The sequence below is a fragment of the Bufo gargarizans genome, chromosome 4, assembly GCF_014858855.1.
Source record: "Bufo gargarizans isolate SCDJY-AF-19 chromosome 4, ASM1485885v1, whole genome shotgun sequence".
NCBI classification, from domain to species: domain Eukaryota; kingdom Metazoa; phylum Chordata; class Amphibia; order Anura; family Bufonidae; genus Bufo; species Bufo gargarizans.
This window is the reverse complement of record NC_058083.1, coordinates 442,286,645-442,314,209: the sequence shown is the minus strand read 5'-3', so window position 1 is coordinate 442,314,209 and position 27,565 is coordinate 442,286,645. Positions and strand designations below refer to the sequence as shown.

The following is a 27,565-nucleotide window of genomic DNA, read 5'->3' as shown; positions in this document are numbered from 1 at the left end:
CCTTCTGTGCTGCCGCTGCCACCAATGAATGGAGAGAGGTGTGGGGGAGGGGCGGGCACACTGCGCCACCAATGATAGCCCTACTGAAGCCCTGGCTGCCATGGTAACATCCCTGATGCTGTGTGCACAAAGCACAGGGCAGCAGGGAGAGTGTGAAGTCCTATTCACCCTGATAGAGCTCTATCAGGGTGAATAGGACAAGGGATGAAAAAAACCCCAGGTTCTAGCCCCTAAGGGGGGAAATAGTTATTAAATTAAAAGTGTAAAAAAATAAAAAGTAAAAAAAAAAACACCAAAATACCCACCAAGTATGAATCACCCCCTTTCCCAATTTCACATATAAAATGTATAAACAATAAATAAACATATCACATATCGCCGCGTCAGAAAAGTCCAAACTATTAAAATATAAAAAAAATCTATGCGGTGAACGCCAGAACAGAAAAAAAAAAACAAAAACTGCGCGATTCGCCATTTCTTTAAATGAAGAATGCACGTGGCTTTTTTGGTTTATCGAATGGTATCGAGTAGCGCAATACTTTTTCATGGTATCGAAACAACTCTACATCAATGTTAGCGAGGTGCGGGACCCTTCTCTCACTCCTATCTCCAGAACAGAGCCCCTGAAGTAAACAGAGAGCAGCTGGTCATGCATGGCCACCTTCTGTTCATTGCTGTGGGAGTTCAGAAAATAGCTGAGGCATGGTGTGCTCTCCTTAACTTCGGTGGCCCCGTTCTGGAGATAGGAGCATGTCCCAGTGGTGGGACCCACGCCTATCTGACTGATGGCACATCCTAGCAATATGCTATCAATGTCCCGGATAGGCCAACCCCTTTAACGAAAACTTGAGAAGAATTGCATTACATGGGGACTCATTGATTAGTGAAAAACTTTGCCTTGATAGAAAGCAATGTGCACAGAGGTTTATTGCTACTTCAATTTTTTTTCAGAGGATGACAGCACCCACTGGCGGTAAACAAAGGAGTAGACTATCTATCATGACCCAGTATCTCTGCCAAGTCAAGCATTGCTTTTCTATTCCTGGTCGAGCCTTTGTGCCAAAACCTGAGGTAAGATGCTATATGTTCTTATAGCTTATTTAAAGAGCATCTGTCGGCAGGATCAGCACCATCAAACAGGCTATACCGCCTGGTAAGGTTGATTCTGCTGATTCAAATTATATCTTATTTATAGTTGTATGTAGCACAATACCGAGAAGTTTGTTTTTATTAATGTGCAAATGATGTAGTTGGAACACACGGTCTGGTCTGAACCCTCAGAGCACCATATGCTCACCACAGCTTCGAGCAACTCCCCCATCTCCCTTGATTGACAGGGCCATACATCTCGCCTAAAATGGTATTACTGCACTGCTTTTCTCATTAGAGCTGAAGAACCATAGCGCAGGTGCAAGAATACAGGTCCAGACCCTTAGCACTCCAATGTCCTAATTTGCATATTAATGCAAATTTTAATTTCCTTTTCGTCCTCAACAACCGCACTACATTGAGAGAGACACCATATTCCAGCTAGATAGAGACAGGAAGAATAATATTGATCCTCCACCACCTCCTCCTCTGTGTCTTGTTCCCTCCAGGTGGGGAGAGGTCTAGCTCACAGCAGTGCTGTGGGGCCATTCCTGTGGAGGCAGACAAGGGTAGTTGCAGTCATTACATGCCTTCCATGTGGTGAAGAGGTTAGTGTTGACAGTTACCTTTGGTAGTCGTTTCAGCTGGTCAAACATTTGCATTAAGCTGGTGCTTTCCTCTAGTCCGCTGTTGCTCCAGGAAATAAATGCCACATGAGAACCGGACACACAGAGTCACTCCAGTTTACAGTTCTCCACTATTTATAATCTTTGGTGCTGGCAGATGATATAAGGCGGGAGCCTATGGGAGGTGGCATTTCTAGTGTCAATGGGCCTTTTCCAGCATGGCATTACACTGTGGCATGGCATTGATTAGTAATTCTCGCATACATAGTTAAGGCAGATATCACCCTATGATCTGAGGTCTTCAGCTAACAGAGCATATATTGTGGTGCAGTTGTGTTTGAGAGATCCTTCAGTAATCATGTCTGAGTTGGGTGATGGCATGTTCTCTACTAGGGGAGTACCTGCATTATGTATGCTGTTTTTAATGAACCCTGTTGTATTATGTCAAATACCAAAAAGTGCCAAAACAGAAATTTTCTGGTCACCTTGTCTCACAAAAAGTGTAATACCAAGCGATCAAAAAGGCATATTAGCCCAAAATGGTAACAGTCAAACTGTCATCTCATCCCACAGAAAATTAGACCTAAAACAATCGCCCAAACAATAAAAAATAAATATGGCTCTCAGAAAATGGCAACACAAAAACAAGATTTTATTCTGTTTAAAATGCCTTTACTGTGTAAAACGTAACAAAAATAATAGACACATTGGGTATTGCCGCGTTCGTAACAACCTGCTTTATAAAAATATCACATGAGATGCCCCCTTTAAATTTTAAAACTATGCCAAAGCATAAATTTTTTGTCACCTTGCCAAACAAAAAATATAACACCAAGGGATCAAAAAGTCTTATGTACCCCAAAATGGTACCAATGAAAATGTCACCTCATCCCGCAAAAAATGAGCCCTCACATAAGACAATCACTAAAAAGATAAAAACCAATGGCAGCTGCAAACCAATCCATTAAAATATGCACTGCAAAAGCCATCCTTCCGTTCTGAATCCTGTCCTGTGCCCCAACAGCAGTTTACTACCACATAAGGGGTGTTGCCGTATTCACGAGAAAATGGGTAACAAATTATGAGGTGATTTTTCTCCTGTTACCCCTTGTGAAAATGAAACATTTGGGGCTAAAGCAACATTTTATTGGAAGAAATGAAACTTTTCATTTTCATAGCCAAGTGTTTTCAAATTCCGTAAAATGCTTAGGTGGTCAAAGTGCTCATTACCCCCTTAAAGGGAAACTGTCATCAACTTTATGCTGCCCATACTAAAGGCAGCATAAAGTAGAGACAGGTGAGTTGATTTCAGCGGTCTGTCGTTTCAAAGTTAAAAGTAAGTGGTTGCCAAGAACCAACATCACAATCATTGCAGACTGGGCCTGGAAAAGAGTCAAGGCCACATGAGAAGCGTCATGGTTATTCATAAATTCCTGCTCTCCTTGCCCACCTGCTGATGACTGACAGGCTTCTACCTAGTTTTCTCCCTTTCTCTCTAGGAGAGAACTTCCAATCATCAGCAGATAGGCCCGGGAGTACAGGAGATTATGAATAACCATGACTCTTCTCAGGTAGATTTGACTCTTTTCAAGGCCTGGGCTGTAATAATTATAAAGATGGTTCTCGGCAACCACTTACTATAAGCCCAGTGATACACCGCTGAAATTAGCATTTCTGTCACTACTTTATGCTGTCCTCAGTGAGATCAGCATAAAGTTGATGACAGGTTCCCTTTAATATATTCCTTAAGGGGTATAGTTTCCAAATTGGGGTCACTTTTTGAGGGTTTCCACTGTAGGGGTATGTCAGGGTCCCTTCAAATACAAATGGTGCCTAAAAACCATTCTAGCAAAATCTGCCTCCAAAATCCATATACCGCTCCTTTCCTTCTGACCATTGCCACATGCCTATAGAGCAGTTTACCACCACATATGGGGTATTTCTGTAAACTGCAGAATCAGAGTAATGTATATTGATGTTTATTTTGCTGTTGACCCTTGCTGTGTTGCAATAAAAAATTGATTAACAAAAAAAATCTACCAAAAAAGTGAAATTTTGGAATTTCACCTCCATTTTCCTTTAATTCTTGTGGAACACCTCAAGGGTTAATAAAGTTTGTAACATCAATTTTGAATATTTAGAGGGGTGTCGTTTCTAAAATGGGGTCATTTATCGGTGGTTTCCTTACACAATCCCCTCAAAATAACTGAAAATAACTTTTTTTCCCAAAAAATGGTTTTGGAAATTTTGTTGAAAAATTGCTTCTAAACTTCAAAGCCTTTTAACGTCCTAAAAAATAAAATGACATTTACAAAATTATGCCAACATAAAGCAGACATATGGGGAATGTTGATTAATAACTATTTTATGAGGTATTACAATCTGTCTTAAAAGTAGAGAAATTAAAATCTAGAAAATTGTGACTGTTTTCACATTTTTGGTAATTTTTGTATTATTTTATAAATAAAGATGAAATATATCGAATCAAATTTACCACTGTCATGAAGTACAATGTGTCACCAGAAAACTGTCTCCGAATGGCTTGGATAAATAAAAGCGTTCCAAAGTTATTACCGGCCTGGGGTGAAAAGTCACTCGGTACTGAAAGGGTTAAAACAGGACTTAACCACCTCCGGACCGCCTAACGCAGATTCGCGTTCCGAAGGTGGCAGCCCTGCGCACAGTCACGCATATATGCATCATCTCGCGAGACGCGAGATTTCCTGTGAACGCGCGCACACAGGAACGGAAGGTAAGCGAGTGGATCTCCAGCCTGCCAGCGGCGATTGCTCGCTGGCAGGCTGGAGATCCGAATTTTTTAACCCCTAACAGGTATATTAGACGCTGTTTTCATAACAGCGTCTAATATACCTCCTACCTGGTCCTCTGGTGGTCCCTTTTGTTAGGATCGACCACCAGAGGACTCAGGTAGGTCAGTACAGTCGCACCAAACACCACACTACACTACACCCCCCCCCCCCGTCACTTATTAACCCCTTATAAACCCCTGATCACCCATGATCACCCCATATAAACTCCCTGATCACCCCCCTGTCATTGATCACCGCCCTGTCATTGATCACCGCCCTGTCATTGATCACCCCCCTGTCAGGCTCCGTTCAGACGTCCGTATGATTTTTGCGGATCCACGGATACATGGATCGGATCCGCAAAACGCATACGGACGTCTAAATGGAGCCTTACAGGGGGGTGATCAATGACAGGCGGGTGATCACCCATATACACTCCCTGATCACCCCCTGTCATTGATCACCCCCCTGTAAGGCTCCATTCAGACGTCCGCATGATTTTTACGGATCCATGGATACATGGATCGGATCCGCAAAACACATGCGGACGTCTGAATGGAGCCTTACAGGGGGTGATCAATGACAGGCGGGTGATCACCCATATACACTCCCTGATCACCCCCCTGTCATTGATCACCCCCCTGTAAGGCTCCATTCAGACGTCCGCATGTGTTTTGTGGATCCGATCCATGTATCCATGGATCCGTAAAAATCATGCGGATGTCTCAATGGAGCCTTACAGGGGGGGTGATCAGTGACAGGGGGGTGATCACCCTGATCACCCCCTGTCATTGATAACCCCCCCTGTAAGGCTCCATTCAGACGTCCGCATGTGTTTTGTGGATCCGATCCATGTATCCATGGATCCGTAAAAAATCATGCGGATGTCTGAATGGATCCTTACAGGGGGGGTGATCAGTGACAGGGGGGTGATCACCCTGTTCACCCTGATCACCCCCTGTCATTGATAACCCCCCTGTAAGGCTCCATTCAGACGTCCGCATGTGTTTTGTGGATCCGATCCATGTATCCATGGATCCGTAAAAAATTATGCGGATGTCTGAATGGAGCCTTACAGGGGGGGTGATCAGTGACAGGGGGGTGATCACCCTGATCACCCCCTGTCATTGATAACCCCCCTGTAAGGCTCCATTCAGACGTCCGCATGTGTTTTGTGGATCCGATCCATGTATCCATGGATCCGTAAAAAATCATGCGGATGTCTGAATGGATCCTTACAGGGGGGGTGATCAGTGACAGGGGGGTGATCACCCTGTTCACCCTGATCACCCCCTGTCATTGATAACCCCCCTGTAAGGCTCCATTCAGACGTCCGCATGTGTTTTGTGGATCCGATCCATGTATCCATGGATCTGTAAAAAATTATGCGGATGTCTGAATGGAGCCTTACAGGGGGGGTGATCAGTGACAGGGGGGTGATCCGGGAGTCTATATGGGTGATTACCCCCCTGTCATTGATCACCCCCCCTGTCATTGATCACCCCCCCCCCCCCCCCCTGTAAGGCTCCATTCAGACATTTTTTTTGGCACAAGTTAGCGGAAATTTTTTGTTTGTTTTTGTTTTTGTTTTTTCTTACTAAGTCTCATATTCTACTGACTTGTGTCAAAAAATAAAATCTCACATGGACGCACCATACCCCTCACGGAATCCAAATGCGTAAACATTTTTAGACATTTATATTCCAGACTTCTTCTCACGCTTTAGGGCCCCTAAAAAGCCAGGGCAGTATAAATACCCCACATGTGACCCCATTTCGGAAAGAAGACACCCCAAGGTATTCGCTGAGGGGCATATTGAGTCCATGAAAGATTGAAATTTTTGTCCTAAGTTAGCGGAAAGTGAGACTTTGTGAGAAAAAAATCAATTTCCGCTAACTTATGCAAAAAATAAAAAATTTCTAGGAACTCGCCAGGCCCCTCATTGAATACCTTGGGGTGTCTTCTTTCCAAAGTGGGGTCACATGTGGGGTATTTATACTGCCCTGGCTTTTTAGGGGCCCGAAAGTGTGAGAAGAAGTCTGGGATCCAAATGTCTAAAAATGCCCTCCTAAAAGGAATTTGGGCCCCTTTGCCCACCTTGGCAGCAAAAAAGTGTGACACATCTGGTATCGCCGTACTCAGGAGAAGTTGGGGAATGTGTTTTGGGGTGTCATTTTACATATACCCATGCTGGATGAGAGAAATATCTTGGCAAAAGACAACTTTTCCCATTTTTTTATACAAAGTTGGCATTTGACCAAGATATTTTTCTCACCCAGCATGGGTATATGTAAAATGACACCCCAAAACACATTCCCCAACTTCTCCTGAGTACGGCGATACCAGATGTGTGACACTTTTTTGCTGCCAAGGTGGGCAAAGGGGCACATATTCCAAAGTGCACCTTTTGGATTTCACCGGTCATTTTATACACATTTTGATTGCAAAGTTCTTCTCACACATTTGGGCCCCTAAATTGCCAGGGCAGTATAACTACGCCACAAGTGACCCCATTTTGGAAAGAAGACACCCCAAGGTATTCCTTAAGGGGCATGGCGAGTTCCTAGAATTTTTTATTTTTTGTCGCAAGTTAGTGGAATATGAGACTTTGTAAGAAAAAAATAAAATCATCATCATTTTCCGCTAACTTGTGACAAAAAATAAAAAGTTCTATGAACTCACTATGCCCATCAGCGAATACCTTAGGGTGTCTACTTTCCGAAATGGGGTCATTTGTGGGGGTTTTCTACTGTTTGGGCATTGTAGAACCTCAGGAATCATGACAGGTGCTCAGAAAGTCAGAGCTGTTTCAAAAAGCGGAAATTCACATTTTTGTACCATAGTTTGTAAATGCTATAACTTTTACCCAAACCATTTTTTTTTTATCAAAGACATGTAGAACAATAAATTTGGTGAAAAATTTATATATGGATGTCGTTTTTTTGCAAAATTTTACAGCTGAAAGTGAAAAATGTCATTTTTTTGCAAAAAAATCGTTACATTTTGATTAATAACAAAAAAAGTTAAAATGTCAGCAGCAATAAAATACCACCAAATGAAAGCTCCATTAGTGAGAAGAAAAGGAGGTAAAATTCATTTGGGTGGTAAGTTGCATGACCGAGCGATAAACGGTGAAAGGAGTGTAGTGCCAAAGTGTAAAAAGTGCTCTGGTCATGAAGGGGGTTTCACCTAGCGGGGCTGAAGTGGTTAAAAGACTTGATTAAGCAAGAAATTGTCACGGATGGTGTTACAGAAAACTAGAAGACACAAATGAAGATCCGACTGACTTGATCCAAAACTAAGGAAAAAAAGGGTAAGCCCTGTAACAGCCCTAGCTCTCTCCCTTACAGCTCAGTCTATGCAAAACTATCAATGGTAGAAAATTGCATACCCTCGTTCCTCGACTGTATGACACCTGAACACCCTATAATGGTGAGGGGACACGACCACCGGCTCCCTACACTTAATACGGAGGGAGTCAGGGTCACCTAGGATTAAGCCCACAGGAAAACAGAAATAAAGAAAGAGACTTATCTTGTGGATGCAGCAGTAACAGCTTCAGGCATCAGCACACTCCAGGAAGTTGTATAAACCGCAAGGTAAGGCAGTATGGGGAGGAGATATATAGGGAGGCAATCACTGCTAATAGATGACAGCTGGGAGAGGGAGGAGAGATGTCAAAACGTAAGCAAAACAAAAGAAGATCATGCAGAAGGTACTGAAGAACGTCTAACAGAACTTCTCAAAGATCTGGTCGTGACAGAAATACTGTCTTGTCTGAAATGTCTTTGTCTGATCTACTTCTGTCCATGTCTAGATTAGGGCTGCAGCTATCGATTATTTCTGTAATCAAGAATTTTATCAATTCATCCAATGATTAATCGAGTACTCTATTAACAAAAAACGAATTAAAAGAACATATTTTTTTAAATAAAAACTCATCCTCTCCCCCCCATGCCATCAGGTTTCCCCAGTGCCATCAGGCTTCCCCAGTGCCATCAGGCTGCCCCATCCCCAGTACCACCAGGCTCTCCCACTAGTTTTTTTTAATCAATATGTTTTTATTGAAGAAATTTAGTAGCAAATCAATAGACATACAGAAAGGAAAGTAACATAACAAAAGTCAAATCATAAAGGTTCCATACATGACTCCAATAGAATACATATTTAGCGACATCAATTTCACCTCATGAATACACCCGACACAAATGCATAAGCGTAGAGAGACTATATCAGGTATTTTGAGAGTGGCTCTGCGAAAGGGCTTGACAACCATTGCAGCCATAGGTTGTGCACCGATATTCTGGCCTTCATCGTGGATGCAAATGTAAATTCACATTGCATATTGTGGTTAACAATTTTGAAAACTTCACCTAGTGAAAGGGATTGCGGGCTTTTCCAATGACGTGCAATCATTTTTTTTGATGCAAATAGAACATGCGCTATCGTGCCTCTACACTCCCATGGTATGCTCTCCAATCCTATACTGAGAACTGCTAATTCTGGGGGCAGTACTCTCTTGACCCCCGTTATTTCTTCCACAGTATTCTTTACTGAGGCCCAAAATCTAGATACCACTGGACACTCCCACCACATATGAAGTGGAGATCCTATCCGGCCACATCCCCTCCAGCACAATGGAGAGTAATTGGGAATGATGTGAGCCAGTCTGTTTGGCGTTAAGTACCACCTCAATTGAATTTTCCTGTTCTGCTCTGCGTGATTTATACATTTAGAACATTTCATAGACCAGTACATGGCATCTATCCATTCTCTCGAAGAGAATTCCTTTCCAAGCTCAGCCTCCCACCTAAGCATAAAAGGCTTTTTGCTATCTATGTCTGTGCTCATCAAATGTGCATACCAAAAGGAGAGGCTGGACATGGAGCGACCCTCCCCTCCTAGCAATTTGCCTACTGAATTACTTACATCCACTGTTGCCTCCAATTTAAGGGGAGTGAGGAAGTGCCTCATCTGCAAAAATTGGTAAAAAACCTGATTAGGTAGCTTATAAGAAGTGTGTAATGACTCAAATGTACGTAGGGAGGATTGATCATATAGGGTCCCAAGATTATCAATTCCGCAATTTAACCACCCTGTGACTTGTAGTGTGGGAATGTGATATTCTATGGCCGTGAGCGGGATATATTTCTTTTCCAGAGGTAAAGAGGCTCTCTTTTTGAATAAGTGTGCCCATGCAAACATGGACGCTTGCATAGTTTTCAGAGGCAGAGTAAATGTGGTAGGCTTTATCAAGTATGCTGCCAGCAATGATTTAAGAGACCTTCTCCTAACATAGACCTCCTCTATATTGAGCCATTTATGAGGAGAGGAAGGTTTCCACCATTCCATAGTCTGGTCTATCAGGTTGGTCAAGTAATAATTATATAGATCTGGGACCCCTAACCCCCCTTTGATAATAGGGGGATATAACACGTTTTTCTTTATCCTGGGGGGGGGGGGGGAGTTTCCCCATATAAAGTTAAGCATTTCACTTTGCAGCTGTTTAATATGCGATTTGGGAATTTTTAAAGGTATGCACCGGAATATGTATAGGATTTTGGGGAGAATTAACATCTTAACCGTGTTTATTTTTGCAATCCACGATAGCATTGCTTTACTGTATTTGAGATAGTCCGAGTGCAATTCAGACCTCAGTTTTTTAAGGTTCAGTGTGAGTAGGGTAGACAATGAGCTAGTGAGTTCCACACCTAAGTACCTTATTGATTCCTTGGTCCAAACAAAGGGATACTTTGTGCTCAATACCTGATATAGACTCTCCGGTACATTGATAGGTAAAACATTAGTTTTGTTGACATTCAATTTGTAATAGGAAATTGAAGAATATTGGTTTAAAATTTCTGTTACAGCTTGAAGCGACTCAGAGGGGCTAGTAAGGGTCAGAATGACATCATCTGCATATAACCCAATACAGTGGGAAGTCTTCCCTACACTAATTCCAGATATTTGCGCGCAGTTCCTTATTCTCTCTGCCAGTGGCTCCATCACCAATGCGAAAATCAGGGGCGACAAAGGACACCCCTGCTTAGTCCCATTAGTGATTGAAAAAGGAGCAGACCGGAAGCCCGAGGCTAATACATTGGCTCTGGGTGATGAGTATAAACCAAGAATAGCCTGCAAGATGTGTCCTTGAAACCCAAACTTCCTGAGAGTCTGATCCAGAAACCCCCAGTGCACCCTGTTGAACGCTTTTTCAGCGTCTAACGAGACAAAGATAGTGGGGGCTCTGGACCAAAATCTTAGCAAAAAGCTTAAGGTCAGCGTTCAGCAAAGAAATTGGTCTAAAATTCTCAGGGGCATCAGGGGTCTTCCCCGGTTTAGGAAGCATTTCAGAGGGAATATCTCCAGAAGTCATGAACGCATTGTACAGCTTAACAAGGTAAGGTACCAGCGCTGCCTGGAATGTTTTATAATATTCTGCTGGGAATCCGTCCGGACCCGGAGCCTTGTTAGACGTTTTTTTTTTAATTGCGGTGAGGACCTCCGACTGGGTTTTCGGCCTATTCAGAATGCACAGTTCGTCCTCGGATACCTTGGGAAGCTTGAGAGATTCTAGATAGGCTGAGATTCCTTCTTTAGAGGGCTGAACCGTATGGTTATCTGCTTGCAGATTATACAGGGAGGAATAATAAGCTGCAAAGGCATCAGCTATTTCCTGAGGATGCGAATACACTTTACTGTTGTATTTTAATCTAGTTATCCTAGCAGCCGCTGCTCTACTCCTTAATCTGCGTGCCAATAATGCTCCTGCTCTATCACCTGTGTGATAGAAGTTTGTCTGCATACGTCTCATTCCTAATTCCTGACGATATAAAAGAATAGTCCTAAAATCAGCTCTACATTTCTGAAGATAGGCCAATGTGGAGGGGTTATTATTGGACTTATGACTACTCTCTGCACCCTTTAGACTAGTCAAGGCATCTTGAATAGCTTTATTCCTACTTTTGTTTAATCTGGCCGCACTTTGTAATAGCATCCCTCTCATATAAGCTTTATGGGAAAGCCAGAGATTATGTACACTGGTGTCGGGGAGATCATTGAACGCCAGAAATTCATGTAAAGATTCTGAGAACCGTTTAACTCTGTCTGGACACTTCAATAGATACGTGTTCAATCTCCATTGCGGACGGGGAAGATTGGGGAGTCCATCTTCAATTATAATACTAACTGGGGCGTGATCCGACCAAGTCGCTCCCCCAATGTCAGACCGAACGACCCTATGCAGAAGGCCCTTGGTAACTAGGATGTAATCTATGCGAGACTGGGATAAGTGCGCTGTTGATATGAACGTATAATCGCGCTCCTCACTATGTTGATACCTCCAGATATCATGAAATACAGACTCATGTAAAGTCTTCTGCAGGTCCGCTGTACTGCTCACCTGTGTAGACTTACAGTCTGACGCTGAGTTAATCGGGATATTGAAGTCTCCTCCAATCACTTCTCCCACCGCCACTTTCTCTACTTTATTGAACAACCTCCTGCAGAAGGCCACCTGTCTGACATTAGGGGCGTAAACAGACACCAAAGTGAACATTTTACCCTCCAGGGTGCACAGTAAAATGACCTATCTCCCAGCAGAGTCAGTTATGCAATCTTGCAAAGAAAAAGCCATGCCAGCCTTTACTCCAACAAAAACCCCTGCTTTCCTCTTTTTACATGTGTGCGAATGGTACATCACAGGGAAGCCTCTATGCTGACATCTAAACGCATCTTTTGCCATCAAATGTGGTTCCTGTACCAGAAGCACGTCACACTTAGACTTAAGGGCCTCCGACCATAGCTGCGTACGTCTATACGGAGAGTTTAGCCCGCGCACATTTAATGACATAATTTTTAGCCCCATTTCTGATTTGAGAACGCTCGCTGTGATGCACCACACCGTGCCTCCATACATCATCCCGCCAAATCCAATAGACTAGTGGCACATGTCGCATGTATTATTAGTATAGGAACCAACCTAAAAAGTAAATTAAAATACATATTTAAAGGAAAACAATACAATAACGTGATGGTCATCAAAGCGTATCAAGCCTGACCAGAAAAAACTGGTCAAGGACCAGAAAAAAACAAGTTCAGTCGGGGCAGAGAACTATAGCTCTCCACTACGGACCGAAAAACATCAAAAAATAGAACAGTCACCCGGCTACTCCCTGCCGTTTGAAACTCACATGTCAGGCCACGTCCCACTCCGGTGCCATCTTCTCGGATCTGGGGGCACTTTCTTTTGCCCGGGTAGAGCCTCCGCTAATGAGGCCCCATTCGGTCAAGTGCTTATTCGCCGCTTGAGGTGAGTTGAAGACTTGTAGTCCCCCATTATATGTGACCAACAGCTTAACTGGAAAGCCCCAGCGATATTTAATTTGATGCTGCCTCAACACAGCGGTGATTGGGGCAAACTCTCTCCGTTTCGCAAGTGTGGCTGCAGACAGATCCGGGTATACCACAGTCCCTTTGAAGTCATCTGACGGGGACGAATTCTGCCTCGGAACCTTCAGGAACGCTTCCTTTATGGTGTAAAAGTGGATCCTAGCGATAACATCGCGGGGAAGCGAGGGATCCAGACCTTTAGGCTTAGGCACCCTGTGGATGCGGTCTATGATCATGTCCCTCTCCGTGGATTCAGGTAGGGCCGCTTTTAGCAGCTGTTGCAGGAAATGCTCCAACTCGTGTGCTTCCACCGATTCTGGGACCCCGCGGATTCTAATATTGTTCCGCCTGTGCCTGTCCTCCAGATCTTGCAATTTAGCCATTATCTTGGCAATATCTTCTTCCATGGCTTCATGGGAATCAATGAGGGTGTTGTGGGAGGCCGCAAACTCAGCCATCTTCCCTTCAAGGTGCGAGGTGCGTTCGCCTATGCTCTGAATCTCCCTCTTGAGGTCTTTCATAAGCCCTAGCATGTCTTCCTTCATGGAAGTGCGCAGGGTATCCAGCATAGATCGCATGACTTCCGCAGTAAGCTGTGTGTGTGCTAGGGGTTCCCCTTCGAGCCCGCTCCTGGCAGCCGAGCTGTGTACAGGTGGCGATGGCGTTCCCGCCGTTGGAGTTAGCGTGCATGAAGGAGGGGGAGTCCCTCTCAGGCCGGACTCTGGTGGGGTTGTTTTGCCGAAGAATTCTGTCAGCTTCGTCGGAGCAGGACGCCTCCGGACCTTCCCCATGCCTACACCTCTTCACAGGATCCTGCCTGGTAAGATTCGGGTTCGGGAGCAAATGCTGTGAGACGTTTTATGATGTCCTCGTCCGGAGCAGAAGCGCTATGCGACCGGCGCCATCAGCGATCAGGCCACGCCCCAGGCTCTCCCACTAGTGCCATCAGCTGCCTCCCAGTGCCATCAGGCTCCCCCACTAGTGCCATCAGCTGCCCCCATCATATACCATCAGCTTCCCCCACATGTGCCATTTGCTTCCCCCTAGTGCCATTTGCTTCCCCCAGTGCCACCAGCTTGCCCCCCGTGCCACCAGCTTGCCCCCCAGTGCCATCAGCTGCCCCCAGTGCCACCAGCTTGCCCCCCAGTGCCACCAGCTTGCCCCCCTAGTGCCATCAGCTTCCCCACTGTGCCATCAGCTTCCCCCATTACCACCAGCTGCCCCCTAGTGCCATCAGATTCCCCCTAGTGCCTTCAGCTTGCCCCCCAGTGCCACCAGCTTGCTGCTCAGTGCCACCAGTTGCCCCCCAATGCCACCATCTCCCCCTCCTAGCTAAGGTTGTCACGATACCAACATTTTTATTTGATTTCAATACCATAAAAAAGTATTGCGATACTTGATACCATTCGATACTACGTGAAAAAAATAAAACACCAAAAAAGCAACGTGCGTTCCGCATTTTATGGAATGTCCGTCCCATAATCAAACAGTCCTATCCCATTTTTTTGGGTGACAAGATGACCTAAAAAATGGCGAATCGCGCATTTTTTTTTCTGTTACGGCGTTCACCGCATGGGAGATTTTTATTAATATTTTAATAGTTTGGACTTTAGTCTATTTATTGTTTATATATTTTATATGTAAAATTGGGAAAGGGAGTGATTTATACTTTTTTTTTTTTTTTTTTTTACCTTTTATTTATTAACAATTTCCACTTGGGTTCTTTTGAGCCCTTGTCCTATTCACCCTAACAACCGATCGGAACCCCGCGATTACACTGCTGGGGCTTTGATCACAACTGCCACTGTACCACCAATGAAGAGGGTGGAGGGGACCCTGTGGCCACTGCCACCAATGATTTTAATACTGGAGGGTACAGGGGGGGCGCACTGCACCACCAATTTTTTTAATACTGTGTTTGGGGGGGAGGCCACCAATGTTTTTAATACTGGGGGGGTGCAATGCGCCACCAATGATAATTAACCTCTAATACAGATACAAGAGGCTGTTGCCGGCGGCAGAATCACATAGCCGGCACCTGGCCTCTATGACAGGGAGCTGCGATCAACGGCAGTTAACCCCTAAGATGCCGCTGATCGTAGCTCCCTGTCATAGAGGCCGGGTGCCGTCTGTGTTTCTGCCGCCGGCACCTGCCTTCTATATCTGTATTAAAGGTTAATTATCATTGGTGGCACAGTGGCCACAGTCCCTCCCCTCCTCTGCCCCTCTCTCTCATTGGCGGCAGTAGCAGCACATGGGGGAGGGAGGGACTTGGGACTTCTTCCTTCTCCCCTGTGCTGCTGAGGGAATATAGAGTGCACTGAGAGCAGCACGCTCCATGTTCTGTGATACTAGGCTGCGCAGTAGAAGGCTAATCCCGGTATCGAATTGATACTGGCACAAAAGTATTGATTGGGTATAGAGTTGTTCTATTTCTATACCATAAAAAAGTATTGCGATACTTTATACCATTCGATACCACGCCCAAAAAATAAACCAACAAAGCCACGTGCATTCCGCATTTTAAAAAAATGGCGAATCGCGCTTTTTGGTCCGGCGTTCACAGCATAGATTTTTTTTTATATTTTAATAGTTTGGACTTTTTGGACGTGGCGATATGTGATATGTTTATTTATTGTTTATATATTTTATATGTAAAATTGGGAAAGGGGGTGATTTATACTTAATATTTTGGTGTGTTTTTTTTTTTACTTTTTATTTAATAACTATTTCCTCCCTTAGGGGCTAGAACCTGGGATTTTTTCATCCCTTGTCCTATTCACCCTGATAGATCTCTATCAGGGTGAATAGGACTTTACACTCTCCCTGTTGCTCTGTGCTTTGTGTACACAGCAGCAGGGAGCCAACTATGGCAGCCAGGGCTTTAGTAGTGTCATGGTAACCAATCGGAGCCCTAGGATTACACTGCTGGGGCTCCGATCAGCTGCCACTGCACCACCAATGAGAGGAGGTGAGGGGACTCTGTGGCCACTGCCACCAATGATTTTAATACTGGGGAGGTTGAGGGGGGGGGGCGGGCACACAGCCCACCTATGATTTTAATACTAGGGGGGGGCGCACTGCGCCACCAATGATAATTAACCTTTAATACAGGAGGTGGCTACTGGCAGCAAATCAGCGGCATTTAACCCGTCAGGTGCCGCACCTGAGGGGTTAACTGCCACTGATCACAGCTCCCTGCTGGCAATGTGATTTTGCTGCCAGCACTTGCCTCCTGTATTAAAAGTTAAAAACTACCTTTCGTGGGTTCGGACTTAGTTAAGTTAGCAGGACATGTAGAGCGCCCAGGGATCTCCTTGCACCTACTATTATTCCTGGGTGCCGCTCTGTTCGCCCGCTGTGCGTATCCGTATGCTAATTACTACTGTCGGAGCGATGGGGAGGAGACATCAGCTTCTCTCCTGGGCGTTCTGAGAAGGATTGCTCCGATAGTAGTAATTAGCACAACTATTCCTTCTCCCCTGTGCTGCTGAGGGAACATGGGCGTGCTGACAGCAGCGGGCTCATGTTCTGTGATACTAGACTGCGCAGCCCAGTTTTGAAAAAATTTAAATCCCGGTATCGTAACAACCCTAATTGGGTATCGATATTTCGATACCCGGTGCAACCCTACTCCTAGCCATGTCCCCAACTCCTGGACAGTCTGTGCTGCAATGTGACGTTGGTGGATAGAGCGAGACATGATGTCCTAGATGTGCTCAATTGGATTCAGGTCTGGGGTACGGGCGGGCCAGTCCATAGCATCAATGCCTTCATCTTGCAGGAACTGCTGACACACTCCAACCACATGAGGTCTAGGATTGTCTTGCATTAGGAGGAACCCAGGGCCAACCGCACCAGCATATGGTCTCACAAGGGGTCTGAGGATCTCATCTCGGTACCTAATGGCAGTCAGGCTACCTCTGGCGAACAATGGAGGGCTGTGCGGCCCTACAAAGAAATGCCACCCCACACCATTACTGACCCAATGCCAAACCGGTCATGCTGGAGGATGTTGCAGGCAGCAGAACGTTCTCCACGGCGTCTCCAGACTCTGTCACGTCTGTCATGTGCTCAGTGTGAACCTGCTTTCATCTGTGAAGAGCACAGGGCGCCAGTGGCGAATTTGCCAATCTTGGTGTTCTCTGGCAAATGCCAAACGTCCTGCACGGTGTTGGGCTGTAAGCACATCCCCACCTGTGGACGTTGGGCACTCATATCACCCTCATGAAGTCTGTTTCTGACTGTTTGAGCAGACACATGCACATTTGTGGCCTGCTGGAGGTCATTTTGCAGGGCTCTGGCAGTGCTCCTCCTGTTCCTCCTTGCACAAAGGCGGAGGTAGCGGTCCTGATGCTGGGTTGTTGCCCTCCTACGGCCTCCTCCACGTCTCCTGATGTGCTGGCCTGTCTCCTGGTAGCGCCCCCATGCTCTGGACACTACGCTGACAGACACAGCAAACCTTGCCACAGCTCGCATTGATGTGCCATCCTGGATAAGCTGCACTACCTGAGCCACTTGTATGGGTTCTAGACTCGGTCTCATGCTACCACTAGAGTGAAAGCACAGCCAGCATTCAAAAGTGACCAAAACATCAGCCAGGAAGCATAGGAACTGAGAAGTGGTCTGTGGTCACCACCTGCAGAACCACTCCTTTATTGGGGGTGTCTTGCTAATTGCCTATAATTTCCACCTGTTGTCTATCCCATTTGCACAACAGCATGTGAATTTGATTGTCACTCAGTGTTGCTTCCTAAGTGGACAGTTTGATTTCACAGAAGTGTGATTGACTTGGAGTTACATTGTGTTGTTTGTGTTCCCTTAATTTTTTTGAGCAGTGTACTTACCTCTCCTGTAGGGGCGCTGCTCCACAGCTTGTCCATCTTCTTCTCAGCGCACTGACGTCACACAGCATCAGGTCATGGGGCATGCTTACATGCACTATGTCCTGGCGATGTGTCAGGAGGGACAGTGCAGCGCGGTGCAGGCCAGTGGGTGACCACGGAGAGGTGAATAATAGCAAGCGCTTCACTAACACTCCGTGGCCACATGACACAAACAAATCCTCTATTTTTTTGGGGGGGTCGAGTTAGGCTACATGCACACGAACGTTGTTTGTTTCCGTGTCCGTTCAGTTTTTTTGGCAGATATGATGCGGACCCATTCATTTCAATGGGTCCGCAAATAATGCGGACAGCACACTGTGTGCTGTCCTCATCTGTATGGCCGTTCACACTAGCGTCTTTCTTTTCTGGTATTAAGTTCCGTCCTAGGGGCTCAATACCGGAAAAAATCAGATCAGTTTTATCCTAATGCATTCTGAATGGAGAGCATTCCGTTCAATATGCATCAGGATGCATCAGTTCAGTCCCTCTTACGTTTTTGGTCCGGAGAAAATACTGCAGCATGCTGCAGTTTTCTCTCCGGCCAAAAATCCAGAACACCTGCCTGAATGCTGGCATTTATTTCCATTGAAATGTATTAATGTATTAGCATTTAAATTGCTGCATTGGCGGATCCATTCTTCCGGTCTGTGCAAGCACAGACCTTTAAATCTGTGGGGAAAAAAAAATACCGGATCCATTTTTCTGGATGACACTGGAGACACGGATCCGGTATTTCAATGTATTTGTCATCCGGATCCGTCTGACAAATGCATCAGTTTGCATCTGGAATCCTCTGACACAAGTGTGAAAGTAGCCTATGGCATTGTTACAATGGATCCACAAAAAAAAAAAAAAATGGATGGCATACAGATTTCATCCTTTTCTTTTGCGGACCGCAAAACACATACGGTTGTGTGCATGTATCCGTACTCAATTCACTCAAGTAATCATTTCAGCCCTAGTCTAGATGTAGGGAAAGTAAACACAGATACTGATGTGGACGATTTTATTTCAGGTCCTCTTTGTGACACTGAGGATTCTTCAGGTTCAGACTCTGAATTAAAAAATATTTGTTTTCATCTGATGATACTAAAGAGTTGGTCAAAGCCGTGAGAGTGACTATGAATCTGACAGATGAAAAGATAATAAGAAATGTTCAGTGGTCTTGAACAGAGAAGACAAGGAGTTTTTTTCCTGTTCATAAAAACTTTAATTCTTAAATAAAAAATAATAAAATGCAGAAGTCCTTTTAATAATGAGGATGAATCTGTGCTGGTAGATTGCCCTAAAGGAGATGTATCCTTGGCAATGTTGGCTGTTAACACTTAAGGTGGGTTTACACGGCTCAATACACAGGTCGCGAACGAGCTTTTGTATGAACTCTCGTTCCAGATAATCGGCCTGTGTAAAGGAGCCACAAGATCTTTCATGGGGACACCTCAATCGTTGTTTCTGGGCTGTAGATAGTGCTGTTTGAACAGTGACCTGCTGCCCAGAAACAATGAACCTGTATGGGGCAGGTGATAGCAGTAGCCATTGCTTGTCCTAATACAGTGGAGGTGATCGCTACAGGTAAATGCATCGCTTCACCTCCACTAACGAGCAAGCAATTGTCAGGAAGGAAAGCTTCCTTTCTGACAATTGTTTGATTGCATCATACACTCTTCCCTTTGAATATATAGGATCTTTGAAGGATCCCATGAATAAAAAAGAAGACAAATGTCTCAAAATGTCTTGGGAAGTGGCATCCACTTTATTTAAAGGGGTTCTGCACTTTCATTTAACTGATGATCTATCCTCTGGATAGATCATCAGCTTCTGATCGGCGGGGGTCCGACCCCCGGGACCCCCGCCGATCAGCTGTTTGAGAAGGCAGCGGCGCCGCGGCCTTCTCACTGTTTACCGCCGGGCCGCCCGCCCACTGACGTCACGACTTGTATCAACTAGAGTGGGCGCGGCTAAGCTTTGTTCACTTGAATGGAGCTTAGCCGCGCCCACTCTAGTTGATACAAGTTGTGACGTCAGTGGGCGGGCGGCCCGGCGGTAAACAGTGAGAAGGCCGCTGCGCTACTGCCAGCGGCGCTGCCTTCTCAAACAGCTGATCGGCAGGGATCCCGGGTGTCGGACCCCCGCCGATCAGAAGCTGATGATCTATCCAGAGGATAGATCATCAGTTAAATAAAAGTGCAGAACCCCTTTAAAGGGAACCTGTCACCGGGATTTTGTGTATAGTGCTGAGGACATGGGTTGCTAGATGGCCACTAGCACATCCACAATACCCAGTCCCCATAGCTCTGTGTGCTTTTATTGTGGAAAAAAAAACGATTTGATACATATGCAAATTAACCTGAGATGAGTCCTGTCCCTGACTCATCTCACATACAGGACTCATCTCAGGTTAATTTGCATATGTATCAAATCGGTTTTTTAAAGCAATAAAAGCACACAGAGCTATGGGGACTGTGTATTGTGGATGTGCTAGCGGCCATCTAGCAACCCATGTCCTCAGCTCTATACACCAAATCCCAGTGACAGGTTCCCTTTAAGCCTAATTTAGCTTCAACCTCGGTGGCAAGATCTCTTGGTGGTTGATGCAGCTGGAAACGTTATTAAAAGAAAACACTCTATATGACACTTTGAGATGCGTTTTTTCCCCTTCTTAAGGGCTCATGCACATGAACGTATTTTCTTTCTGCTTCCGTTCCGTTTTTTTTGTGGACCGTATGCGGGACCATGAATCCTCCACAATGGCCACCCCCAAAAAATATTGTTTAGGTATCATGATTTTTAGGTGATTTGTTTTCAGATGATGACAGTCTGTCCTGATTTAGCTAAAATGATTGTTTTTAAAAGGGGTATTTCCATCTGGGACATTGATGGCATATGGCTAAATCATCAACATAACATGTGACAGATGACAGATATCGCACAGACACAAGTACAATAAAGGCAGTCCAAAACAGCCAGACAAGCGAAATACCGTTACCAGTGTATCAGAAGCAATTTGTTGATGCGAGAAATACAAAGGAATACATTGAAATTTTTCCTTGAAATAGTATATTAAGCAAATAACATAATCCAAAGAACAAAAGACCAACTGGGTCAAAAAGGGAGGGAAAGGTAGAGAAAAGGAATGAGGGGGGTGAGAAGTAAAAGGGGTGGGGAATGAAGGGTGGGTACTTCTATTACCAACTAAAGCATATACGAGGTTGGTTGATTGACCCACAAAGACGGGTAGAGCCCTGGAGGGAGCAGAGGTAAGTGATGAATATTTCTTCAAAGTGAACTGTTGCCCCCAAATACGCCTAAAGGCCTCATGAGTTTGTGGCTGCCAACTAGTCAATTCCTCCAAGATTGATCTTCTCTAAACATAAAGCAACCAAAAGCAGCTGCATCTGTAGCCATAACAATGGGATTAGGTATTTTGCACTTGCCAGAAGATATGTGATTAAATTATTTTGGAAGGGTGAAAGGTAGTGGTCGGGAGGCCTATTGTTATCAATTCCACTGATATACCATGGGTAGGTGTGACTCCACATCTTTCCAAATTGATGTAATGAGCTTGCAGTACCACCATATATGGGACAAACACTCCATCTCCAATCTGCATCTCCAGCATAGCTGGCTGTCGGAAAACCACGCTGATACAATAGCTCAGGCGTTCTATACCATCTGTATTAATGCCTATAATGGCTTCCTGAAGTTTTATACATCTAGAGAAACCATGTACGTTTCTAAGAACAAATGCCCTTTGCTCCATTGGTATGGTAATTCCCAGTTCCTCTTCCCAAAGAGTAGTAAAGAACGGGGTGTAGAAAAAGTATTGTGTATCGGAAGCTGTGAATAAAGCCTAGAAATCCTGTGCTTGGAAGTTTTATGGGTAAGTATTCGTTTTTCAAACCATTGTAGGTCCCTGAGCTGATTTCTGTGAAAGCAGAGAATGAATCTCCTTATCGCTATCTCTCTTGATTTTAGTCCCGAGAGAGATGAACAATCCCCTAATATAAACCTTATGGGCCTCCTATGCAATGGGGACATCCAGAGTAACATTGAGCTCAAATTAAGCCTTTAATTGGTCAGACAAATCACTTTTTATTTAATTATTAGGTGAGGTGTTCAAATAACACCAGTTCTGTCAGTATTTATTTTTTTATAAGGTTCACCATGTAGGTAAATAACATGCTGTCTTTATTCAGTGGGTTGATTGCGATTATAACAATACAAAATGTATTTAATTTTTTTGCCTTATAAGACGCACTTTTTTGTTTCAGTGCGTCTTATGGGGCAAATACCAATGAGCGCTTCCATTATGGAAGCGGTTATTAATACAGGAGTACTGGGAAGCGGTGGATACAGCACTCCTCAGGCTCTTTACTCACCGCATCCTAGTCCTCGGCTGCTTGCTGTGCTGTGACTGTACACAGAGTGAGGACATCGGTGCAATGTAACCTCATGCTGTATGCGTCATGTCACAGCACGTCAGGCTGAACTAGAAAAGTGTGGATGTGAGGAGCAGCTGCGGTGTCTGGAGCAGGAGAGGTAATTGTTAATTGTTTTTTTTATGTTTGGTCTGAGCCTGGGCATCTGATCTGAGGTCTGCTTGGGGGTCATTCACCTCAAGCTCTGAACTGAGGTCGGCACGGGTGGGGGGGTCATTTACATTAGGGCTTTGATCTGAGGTCTGCTTGCTGCTTGGGGGTCATTCACATTTGGGGTCTGTTCTGAGGTCTGCTTGGGGTCATATTCTCATTGACGCTGTGATATGGGGTCTGATTAGGGGTTTTATGAACATTGGGGGTCTGAGCTGAGGTCAGATTAACATTGGGGGTCTGATTGTGGCTCTGAGCTGAGGTCTGATGAAAAATATTATTTCTTATTTTCCTCCTCTAAAAACTTGGTGCATCTTATTGAAAAATAAGGGGTATACTTTTTTATGTCTTATTACTCATAGGGAACTTTCACACTAGCGTTTTTCTTTTCAGGCATAGAGTTCCATCCTAGGGGCTCAATACCAGAAAAACACTGATCAGTTTTATCCCCATGCATTCTGAATAGAGAGAAATCCATTCAGGATTCATCATGATGTCTTCAGTTCAGTCTTTTTGACTGTTCAGGACGGCGATAATGTTCATGTGAAGCATGTGATTTTTATGTGCATCACCTGTACTGGCAGCTGTTCGTGGCAATTTGCGCTAAACCACTGCAGATTGGCCGCACGGCACAGTACCATCCATTATCCACTAGGTAGAAACCCTGCTATGGTAATTAAAATAACACACATACATGTACCTCCTCTTTCAAAGTATACCCCAAAACCCCCCATTTATTTAATAGTATTTAGTAAATGAAAGCGACACAGAGTAAGGCTACATGCACGCAACCGTTTTGTGCTTTGCGGTCCACAAATCGCGGATTCGCAAAACACGGATGGCGTCCGTGTGCGTTCCGCAATTTGTGGAACGGCACGGACAGCCTTTAATATAACTGCCTATTCTTGTCCGCAAAGTGCTGTCCGCATCTTTTGCGGCCCCATTGAAGTGAATGGGTCCACATCCGAGCCGCCAAAACTGCAGCTTGGATGCGGACCAAAACAACGGCCGTGTGCATGAGGCCTTAAGCTTTGGTCATTTTAATGCTATGGCTTTTCTCCTGATGTCCACACAAATGGGAATTAGGATACTTTCACACCAGCGTTAAAGTTTTCCTGTATTGAGTTCCGTCCTAGGGGAAAAAGATAAATATCGGATCCGTTTTTCCGGATGACACCAGAATGACTGATCCGGTATTGCAATGCATTTGTCAGATGGATCCGGTAACAAATGATATCTATTTGCATACGGATTTCCGGATCCGGCAGGCAGTTGTGGCAACGGAACTGCTGCCGGATTCTTCTAACGCTAGTGTAAAAGTACCCTTAGGACCACATATTTGAGATTGCCTCCTCCTCCTAAATTTTTAAACGGTGGTGATGTAACATTCAAGAACTCCGATAGACATCTATAGAAAAGTATCCTGGAATCTACTGTGGAACGTCAGTCTCCTCTTTGTAACATTAAAGAGGACCTTTCACTACAATAAACAAATCTAAACTAAGCATACAGACATGGAGAGCGGCACCCAGGGATCTCCCTGCACTTACTATTATGCCTGGGTGCCGCTCCGTTCTCCCGGTTTAGGCTCAGCTCATAGCCTGAGAGAGCTGAGCGCTGCGATTGGCCTGGGAGAAGGAGACGCCGGCAGGCTCCACCCAGTTGAGCCGAAAATATGAATACCGGAGTCTATACCGGGAGAACGGAGCGGCGCACAGGGATAATAGTAAGTGCAGGGAGATCCCTGGGCGCCGCTCTCCATGTCTGTATGCTTAGTTTAGATTTTTTATTCTAGTGAAAGGTCCTCTTTAAAGAAGCACTCTGTAAATGTTCCATGTGCAGACAGTCATCTTATGGTCTGCTTTATTGCAGAATTGTGAGGTCCTTTCAGCTTAGCTGTTACATCTTGTAACCTGCACTCTCACTACCCCGATAGTACAGTATCTGCTGTGTGGACTGAAAGTCTATCTGTCTGTGCTAGCCTATGAGATGCTCAATGTGGGCCTCATAGCCATGCATAGGCTTCTGGGACACACAGCAGACACTATTTGATTTGGTCAATCAGTGTGCTGGTCTTGTGTAATGGTGGACCCAAGCAGAGCTCATAATTAGTACAAGCCACCACTTCATCCAGTGCATTCACATGTGGCTTATAACCAATTTGCAAACATGCACCACCAAGTTGTCCTTACCACCAAACCCCAAGACACTTGGTCCTTTTGAATGACATGTATCATGTTGGATATACAAGAGGAGGTTTATAGGTTCTAGTGGCCCATAGCTATGTTGCCAGGTACACATACAGCTGTACAAAGTAGCTTTTGTGTAACATTCACATCAGTGATCTCCATAAACAGCACCTACCCCATTGACTTTAATGTGTGTATTCACAAATAAGTATTTTTCCACAGACCATGGGTAAATGATGACACTACAGAAGCATGTCCTATTTTGGTATATGAAACATTATAGTCCATGGGTCTGTGAAAACCCCAGGCACATCATGGATGCTAGCTGTGGTTTTCACAGCTCATTGCTAGGAGATGCTCTAAAAAACCAACCGATTTTTCCGCCTAGCAGTGTTTTGGGAATACAGATGACAAGGAGGACAAAAGACGGACACATGGACCTAACACAGATTCTTCAAGGACATCTCCTTGGATAATCTAATGTCCATCTTGTCATGGTTGTCATCACAGACGTGTAAAAGAAGCCTAAGAAGTGTCTGTGGAAACCATAAGCTTGAACACAAACAGAAACTGCAATTCTTCTACAACATTTTATTGGGAGTTTGCAGTGGTCTATAAACGATTAGTGCATTTCTATTCATTGCAGTACTATTATTTTTAGTAAAGCATGATTCAGTAAAATATATAATTAACACTATTATAATAATAAGATGAAATAGTAAATATGACGTGCATTTACACGTAGTCCTGGAGGTTGTAACCCGCACCGCTGTTTTCTGATGGCTGAGCCGCTGCCTCTGCTCTTTTTGTCGGAGGAGACACCCGTTCTTCCTGCGGCTTCTTAGTGCAGGATGCACAGAATACCGCACCTGCTAGAAAATGCATCCCTGCAGAGAGAAAGCCTATATACACTGCTCCACCCGGCTCGTGTTTGCTACCTTCTGGGATGGAGGGATCCAAGAAACTGGAAATAATCTCTTTCATGTACCAGCTCACTGAAACCATGGCAAAAACACCAGCTAGCAAAAAGCATGTTCCTGCAGCAAAAGCTATATTGCTTTTATCTTGTCGGTCACCTCCTAGCTTTGTACATTTCATTCCTGCTATGGAGACACATATCCCGAAAAATGACAATATACAGGACAGTACCATTGTGGTCCTTGCCATCTGAATATACAAAGGGAGTGAAAGAATGGAATATTTCACAGTACAACTAAACATACCAGTACTATACCATGTGCAGTCCATCCACAGACCTTGCATTTGAATGACAGCAGTCACAATGTTTCCCCCAGTCTCTTTATTGACCTTCCAGTTGGGTAGTAAAGTTGCGGAAATGGCCCCACACACTGCCATCAATGCTATGAGAAATGCAGTTATTTGTAGCCCCACTGATACCATGGTCCGTCATCTAGTTCACCCTTTCCTTACTGGTGGCTGGTCTTTTCTGTCCACACTGAGACAGCACTGGGGAGAATTCTGCAGAGAAATAAAAAGGACATGGTTGTGAGGGGGATGAGGAGCACAGGCAAGCAAGCAGGCAACAAAATAAGTATTACCTTACTGCTTCAATGCAGAGCTCTTTTAATTAGCAGATCTAGCCCTTCAGAAGAGTAAAAGCCTGAGCTGACAAAGATACATGGGCTCGCCAGCATTTGTTACTTGGGTAAAGGTAGATTTTTTTTTGAAAGGCTTCTAGTCATATGATATCATTCAGTAATGGCACCTGTGTATCTCTGAAAAATGAACATTTAGATGTTGATGACTTCACTTAACAATAGAAAATGATCTTGTGTTCAGAAATGTTTTCATTTATACAGTCAAGTGCTTTTGTTTCCTTTACAGATAGATGTTGTGTTCTGTACATCACCGAAAAAAGGAGGTGTATCAATTAAAAAGTTATCATGGAGGCGAATGGCAAATAATAATAGTAGATCAGTGTAAAGAAATATACAAAAAAAACTGAAATTCTGATAACATAAGTATGACTGTTACATATATATTTGTATGAAAAGCTCATGCACTCGTAACTAGCATCCTCATAATTAAAGTGGTTCTCCGGGAATGAATTGAAATGGCCACAAGCCACCTGTCCTAGAATTTTAGCAGGACTTGTTGCCACCAATTGCAGAGCTGCCTAGGGGGTGAGAGGTGGGGCCTCACTACACTGCTCTACAATAGATGTTAGTGATGTCATCCTGTCTATGATATAACATCATGGCTGAGCAGCCAGACAGGAGCACTCAGCAACGTCTAGCATATGCAAGCGCCAGAGCATAGTGCGTAGTGAGGCCCTGCCTCATGCCCCCCTAGGCAGCTCTGCAAGTGGAGGCAACCAGTCCTGCTCACATTCTAGGACAGGTTGCACTTCAAATCATTCCCTGAGAATCCCCTTTAAGAAATATATGTCTGTAATTTAGAGATAAAAACTTAATGATATTGTATAATACCTGCAGTGTAACATTATCAGTGAATGGAAGGACAGACACCCTGGTAAAGGAAGAATTTCAATTGTAATTGTTAAAGGTTAATCCAATAGGCAAATTAGAATACAATGTTAACATTATTAATACTTGCTACAGAAGAAAGCTTTGTCTTGCCAATTGCAGCATATTAGTTTGAAGCCTTCATGTAAAAATAGTAAAGTAATAATGCATTTTAGCAAAGAGTGGGAGTTCTGTAACTATTGTATTAGTGACTCATCAATGCGTTTAAGTCATGCCGAGCAGCAGAGTATTGCATCATTCGCAGAAGATTCCAGTTTAAAGTACTGTATATCTCAGTATTCACCTGTAATTGAAAAGCACTTACTGGTAAATAAGTAGAGATGTTCTATGTCTTCCTGGCTGCTAGAGGCAAACATATTCTGGAAGAGAAAATCATATTTCTTCTTTGTACCAAGGATAGGAAATTAGGAGAAACTGGGCAGGTAGCGTTTTCTTTACTGTTTTTCATGAAATGTAAAAAAAAAAAAAAAAAAAGCCT

The 27,565-nt window shown here is 44.3% G+C and overlaps 2 protein-coding genes across 3 annotated transcripts in view; one reads left to right on the top strand and one right to left on the bottom strand.

Annotated features, from left to right (window-relative positions):
• The window catches only part of TFB1M (transcription factor B1, mitochondrial), a 191,710-nt gene that overhangs the window by 93,171 nt on the left and 70,974 nt on the right, over positions 1–27,565 (top strand). For both annotated transcript variants that reach the window (XM_044292177.1, XM_044292178.1), the window contains exon 6: positions 952–1,071. In XM_044292177.1, coding sequence (XP_044148112.1) covers positions 952–1,071 — 120 coding nt within the window. The remainder of the gene's footprint in view (positions 1–951; positions 1,072–27,565) is intronic.
• On the bottom strand, positions 25,316–27,510 carry CLDN20 (claudin 20). The gene is made up of 2 exons (XM_044289034.1): positions 27,392–27,510; positions 25,316–26,059 (listed from the first exon to the last, which is right to left on the bottom strand). The coding sequence occupies exon 2, from the start codon at positions 25,979–25,981 to the stop codon at positions 25,316–25,318; it is 666 nt and encodes a 221-aa protein (XP_044144969.1). The 5' UTR covers positions 25,982–26,059; positions 27,392–27,510.